At 31.0% G+C, this 7220-nt stretch overlaps 1 protein-coding gene across 1 annotated transcript; it reads left to right on the forward strand.

Annotated features, from left to right (window-relative positions):
- Nucleotides 1-251: 251 nt before the first annotated feature.
- Nucleotides 252-6762, forward strand: LOTGIDRAFT_109135 (hypothetical protein; the record flags this gene model as incomplete). Its single annotated transcript, XM_009068222.1, has 9 exons — nucleotides 252-512; nucleotides 2919-3059; nucleotides 3160-3273; nucleotides 3433-3564; nucleotides 3920-4007; nucleotides 4519-4596; nucleotides 4756-4926; nucleotides 6010-6184; nucleotides 6684-6762. Coding segments are annotated over 9 exons (1239 nt in total), but the record flags the coding sequence as incomplete, so codon positions are not given.
- Nucleotides 6763-7220: the final 458 nt, after the last annotated feature.

The following is a 7220-nucleotide window of genomic DNA, read 5'->3' on the forward strand; positions in this document are numbered from 1 at the left end:
ATAATAATCACACATGATATATAATCATGTGGTCGCATTAAGATGCTCAGTTGGATGATCAGTGCTACCCCCAACTCTCCAGTCCCACACCCCAAGGGAGTAAAAACACCCCAGGTTAGGAACTAGGGCTGATTCAAGAAACATCTCTTTGTAAAAATACTTTCCACTGAACTGACAATTTACCTTTATCTCGCCGAGAGAATTGAAATAATTTTGCGAGGTGACTGTTATTTTTTTCATTTTTCAGATCATTGAAGATTGGATCATTGATATCTTTAGATTATAAATGGAATTTATATAATTTAGAAGAAGATGGAGAGGAATATAATATAGCTATTAAAGGATGTCATCAAAGAGCTGCAAATCGTATTTTAGATGGTTGTTTAAAAAATGGTGGTTTATATATCAAATTAGGACAAGGGCTGGTATCAATGAATCATATATTACCAAGTGAATATATCAATACATTAGTACAGTTACAAGATAAAGCTTTAAAACGAGGTCCGCATGAGGTAACCACATCATTTATCTACTTTTATGCTCCTTCTTTACAAAAAAGATTCTTTTTTATACGCCAACATGAAATGGGGGGCGTATATTGCCGTCATCCATTTCCGTCATCCATTTCCGTCGGTTCGTCCGTCCACAATTGCTCGTAAACACTCTACAAGGCTCAATTCTTGACTGATTTCAACGAAACTTAGTATGGTTGTTTGTTATCACCCAAGGATGAACCCTATTGAAAATCAGACGAATCGAAAAAATATTTACTATGAGTTATTGCCCTTGTTCTTGAAACGCTCGTAAACACTCTAGAAGGCACAATTTTTGATGGATTTTGACGAAACTTGGTGTGAGTGTTTGTAATCGACCAAGGATAAACCCTATCGAAAATCAAAAAAATTTAAACATATTTAGTATTAGTTATTGCCCTTGTTCTTGAAAACACGTTCAATTTTTAGTTCGTAAACACTCTAAAAGGCACAATTCTTGACGGGTTTTGACGAAACTTGGCATGAGTGTTGGTTATCACCCATGGATAAACCGTATTGAAAAACAGAAAAATTGAAAAATATTTAGTATGAGTTATTGCCCTTGTTCTTGAAAACGCGTTAAAATTTTAGCTTGTAAACACTCTAGAAGGGACAATTCTTGACGGATTTTGACGGAACTTGGCTTGAGTGTTTGTTATCATCCAAGGATAAAGCCTATTGAAAATCAGAAAAATAAAAAAATATTTAGTATGAGTTATTGCCCTTGCTCTTGAAAACTCGTTCAATTTGTAGCTCATAAAAACTCTAGAAGGCATGATTCTTGCCAAATTTTGACAAAACTTGGTTTTATTATTCATTACCGCGCTGAAGATTGAATATTTGTCTTCTAGAGCTTTCATGAGCTAAAGATTGAACACGTTTTCAAGAACAAGGGCAATAACTCATACCCAATATTATTCAGTATTGCCTAAATAGTTCAAAAGAAGTGTATGACTGAAGGTTGAATATTTCATACTGGTGATTGTTACTGTACTGCTAAACATTTATGTTCAAAATCAAAGCTGCCAGTGGGCGTATATTACCTTGCCTGGCAAGCTATCTTTCTTAGATTAAGCGATCTGGTTTCGTCTTGTCAGTTTTATATATGAAATTGGGGGCGTATAATGGCGTCACCCATGTCCGTCGGTCCGTACGGGCGTACGTCGGTCCGTCCACAATTGCTCGTAAACATTCTACAAGACACAATTCTTGACGGATTTTGACAAAACTTGGGATGAGTGTTCGTAATCACCCAAGAATGAACCCTATTGAAAATCAGAAGAATCGAAAAATATTTAGTATGAGTTATTGCCCTTGTTCTTGAAAACGCGTTCAATTTTGAGCTCGTAAACACTCTAGAATGGACAATTCTTGATGGATTTTGATGAAACTTGGCATGAGTGTTTGTTATCAACCAAGGATAAACCCTATTGAAAATCAGAAGAATCGAAAAATATTTAGTATGAGTTATTGCCCTTGTTCTTGAAAACGTTTCAATTTTTAGCTTGTAAACACTCTAGAAGGAACAATTCTTGACGGATTTTGATGAAACTTGATGTGAGTGTTCGTAATTACCCAAGGATGAACCCTATTGAAAATCAGAAGAATCGAAAAATATTTAGTATGAGTTATTGCCCTTGTTTTTAAAACGCGTTCAATTTTTAGCTTGTATACACTCTAGAAGGGACAATTCTTGATGGATTTTGACAAAACTTGGTTTTATTATTCAGTCCAGCGCTGAAGATTGAATATTTGTCTTCTACCAAGGATAAACCCTATTGAAAATCAGGAGAATTGAAAAATATTTAGTATAAGTTATTGCCCTTGTTCTTGAAAACGTTTCAATTTTTAGCTCGTAAACACTCTAGAAGGAACAATTCTTGCCAGATTTTGACGAAACTTGGTGTGAGTGTTCGTAATCACCCAAGGATGAACCTTATTGAAAATCAGAAGAATAGAAAAGTATTTAGTATGAGTTATTGCCCTTGTTCTGGAAAACGCGTTTAATTTTTAGCTTGTAAACACTCTAGAAGGGACAATTCTTGACAGATGTTGACAAAACTTGGTTTTATTATTCAGTCCCGCGCTGAAGATTGAATATTTGTCTTCTAGAGTTTTCACGAGCTAAAGATTGAACACGTTTTCAAGAACAAGGGCAATAACTCATACTCAATATTATTCAGTATCACCCTAAAGAGTTCAAAAGAAGTGTATGACTGAAGGTTGAATAGATATTTTTATTCAAAATCAAAGCTACCAGTGGGCGTATATTACCTTGCCTGGCAAGCTATCTTTATTTCTAAAATCAAACATTTTCTTTTAGTCTAATGGTTTTATATTTTGGGTTTTCAAAGAAAAATATCACTATTTTTGTTTCATTTCAAGGTAGAGGAACTATTTTTAGAAGATTTTGGAAAATTACCATTAGAGGTATTTAAAGAATTTGATGCAGTTCCTATAGCAGCTGCTAGTTTAGCTCAAGTTCATAAAGCTGTTACAAAGGAGGGAGACAGGGTGGCTGTAAAGGTATGTTTGTATTCTGATCATATATTGTGTTTGTGGTTGGTTTGTCAAATGATATTTGGTAGAATAATTTTATTAGTGAATTTTATTCTATTGTTTTCAGGTTCAGTATATAGATTTACGTGATAGATTTGCTGGTGATATTAAAACTTGTGAAATACTATTGAAGATGGTAGGATGGGTTCACCCTAAATTTGGCTTTGCTTGGGTCCTGCAGGTTAGTTGCCTCTATCTTTATTAAAATGCTTGTCCATTTTACTTGTCAACTCGTAGTCTTCAGTCTTATAACTGAGAGAAATTTAAATTTTATCTAATGTTTTATAATCATCTAATTTGTTGTTCTGATACAAATATCATAGAAATTATTTCATTACAGGACTTGAAGCATACTTTAGCTCAGGAATTAGATTTTGAAAATGAGGGTCAAAATGGTGAAAAATGTGCCAAAGATTTAAGTCACCTATCTTATATTTATGTTCCTAAGATATACTGGGATAAAACAACTAAGGTAAGAAATTTATTCAAAGCCAGATGAAAAACCATAGAAAATTGATCTATAGAGCACAGTGAAAATATTTTATTATTGTAATTAGAAAATGAACTTATTTTTTTAACCAATTCATTTCTTAAAAGATTTGGATATATATGTCTATGCCTTTTTATCCAGTTTTCAAGATTGTTGTGAGAGATTTCAACCAAAAATAGCCAATATTCTAGTGTGTTGATGGGATTTTGATGAAGCATTTATTCTGATGTTATATTGTTCGTAACATGCATTCTTTTACTAATTGTTCTTAAATACAAAGCTTACCTTACCCTACACAAACCTACAGTCTGGAATATATATATTATTTATATTACAGAGAGTTTTAACGACTCAGTTTATAGATGGATGTAAAATAAGTGATAAGCTATCTATCAGTAAAATGGGGCTTTCTTTAAAAGATGTAAGTCAATGATTTTTCCTAGTTTTTGCAGTTTTTATACCGCCCACATGAAAATTCATACTTTAGTCACTAAAGACTGTTTTATCATTTCTGACAGCTGTCAGTGGGCATATGTTACCTTGCCTGGCAAGCTATCTTTCTAAATAGAGGTCTTCTTTTAGGGTCAGCCTTTTAACACCTTTCAAAAAAATGTCCTTGTACGTAACAAAAAAAAACTTGGTACAAACAATATTGTGATAACTAAGTTGAAACTTTTAATCAAAATTATGTTATTTATAACAATTTCATGCCCTTTACTTTCAATTTTTACTGAGTCATCAACTTCAAAGAATGCCATGCTGTTCTCTTTACAGTGCATGAATATATGACCTAATTTGCATAGTAATTAACCTGTGCTATGAGTTTATATCGTTTTTATGAACCAGTGTTATGTACGAGAGAACAGAACTGTTGTGTGATAAAAAAGATATATGTATGTAATAACAATATCAAATGTTTTAATATTTTACAGATAGATTATAAGTTAGTCAAATGTTTCTCTGATCAGATATTTCTCTCAGGTTTTGTCCATGCTGATCCACATCCTGGAAATAGTAAGTTAATTTAATTTAATTAAATAATTATATTTTTAATTTACTATTTCTAATTCTGTATCTATATAATTCTTGGGAAAGGCAAGATTTATTTTTTTATTTGATACAGGAAGTTTTTGAAAGGACTCATATTATAGTTTAATTATTTGTTTTTTATAGTATTTATAAGAAAAAATAAAAGTGGAAAAGCTGAGCTAGTTTTATTAGATCATGGTTTATATGATAAATTATCACCAAAACATCGTCATGCATTAAGTAGTTTATATAAAGCCATCGTTTTAAATGATGAGAACAAAATGGAGAAATTTTCTCATGAACTTGGTGTTGAAGGTTAGTAAACATGTTTCACAAAAAACAAAATAGTCAGATTCAGATTCCTGCTTCACTGGTGCTTTAAAACAACCTTTTGTTTGTTACAGCAGAAATTTAGATTATCTCTATTTATTTTTTTCAAATGTTGCATTATGGAAGTGATTGGTATAAGTTTTGACTTTGCACAAACACTATTTTGATTGCAAGTACATGTAATATGCTTGCTATTGTTTGGTTAAGAATGATTTTATTGACCATCGTATACTAACATATTTATAATAAAAGATAGATCTGAGATTTAGATTGTAAATATAAAAATCTTCTTAATTCAGTGTTATCATTTTTATTTCAGATTATCATATATTTTGTATCATTTTAAAAGAAAGAAATGTTAAACTAAAAAATAAACGTTTGTTTCGAACTAAGCCAGTAACTAGGAAGGAATGGAAGAATTTAAGTCCTGAAAGGAAGGAAGATCTAAGAGAAGAATTTAAACTGATTCACAATAGAGTTTTAACTGTATTTAAAACAATGCCAACTGCACTAATCTTTATCTTTAGGTATTAGAAGATTTTGTACATATACTTATAATTAACAATTTTATATTGTAGAGTCAAGTGTTTCGGTAATTCAGACAGTAAAACATAAACATCCATCAAACAACAAATCAAAATGCCTTTTTAGATTAATTGGAATTAATTGGAATTAAATGCAAAATGCCATATAAAAAACCTTTCAAATTACTTTAGATTATAACAAACTGCGCTTTATTTGGTGTTGATCAGATGGTGAGTTCTGCTAGTTCGTGATTCATAGAATCAAAAAAATAGTAGGTGTTTTCAAATTTAAAAAGGCAGAGAAAGGAATAGATAAGAAAATTTTGTATGTGACATAATATTCGCTTCCGTAATGATCCATTGGGTCCAGAACGGAACCTGTTCAGAACTCTCCAATTGAGCACCATCATAGTCTGGCTTTCAGAATGAATTGTTGTTGAATTTTTTTTTGTGAAATACAGGAAGTGTTTAAGACAACAGTTTTTAGATATCTTTTTATACCTTTATATGTAACTCAAAATTTGATATCAATTGTGTTTTGTAGACTATGCAATATTTAGCGAAATAATCATACAAAGACCATTAGCCAGGCAAACATTACGCTTTCATAAACTTACGCCTGAAGACATTGAAAACATGAAAAAAGAAGTTCAAAATCGTTTTGATGAAATAATGATAGTGTTACGTGATATGCCTAGAAACATGCTCTTAGTTATCAGGTTTGTTTTTACAAACTTTCTTTCAATTGTAGCTGCATGCTATCATTGATTTATTTTTTCAATTGATTTCTTTTATTCTTTGTTAATGCTATTCAGTTTTCTATCTAAAATGATTGTTATAATTAATATATATATCATGTTTTACTGTTGAAAAATTGAAACACTTGGCTTTTCTTTTCATTATAATCACACAGCAATTGTTCTCTGGCTTACATGCACTAGTTTTATATAAAGTTAATCAGGGAACTCATGACTTGTAGAGTAACTGTCACATAATAGTCTCTGATAATTAAAGGTGTTTGTTGCCTTTTGTGTGACGTCCAAGGAACCAGAATTGACATAGTATGCTGATATATATCTCTACAGGAATGTTTAACTGTGGACCTCAGTGTAAATTCATAGACTTGAAATTTTGTTCTTTATTGGAGGACATATTTGGAATACTCCAATAGAGATAAATAACATTACAACATATTCACTTATTATTTGAATGTTTCAGAAATTTAAACACTATTCGAGCTATTATAAGAGATCATGATAATATTATAGATAGATATGGTATCATGGCTAGAAGGTAAAGTATCTTTGTTTTTATTTTATACCTTATCTGAACCCTTCTAAATCATTCCATCAAACAATTGATCACAATTAAACAATCAAATAAAGATATTTATACAGTATGCTCCATAATAAACTGATGAGCTTAAAAACGAACAAGAACATTTGATTTGAGTTGTAATAAATAGTAATTGAAACTTTAACAAGCCAGACTTTAAGAGTGTTCATTATTAGACCAAAACAATTTTTGTATGGAATTATTTCTGGATGTGAATAAATATCTTTGAATGGTTACATTTTATGTCTCATTGCCTGTAATATCAAAGAACAAAAGTTGTTATATCAAATTATTATATGTATCATTTCTATTTCAGTGCTATAACAGGTGCTCATTTAGGAGAAAAAAGAAAGTTAAGTTTGATAGGTTTATTAAGATCATGGTGGGATCAATGTGTATTTGATGTTAGAATCTTATCAG

This window comes from Lottia gigantea, assembly GCF_000327385.1.
Source record: "Lottia gigantea unplaced genomic scaffold LOTGIsca_9, whole genome shotgun sequence".
NCBI classification, from domain to species: Eukaryota; Metazoa; Mollusca; class Gastropoda; family Lottiidae; genus Lottia; species Lottia gigantea.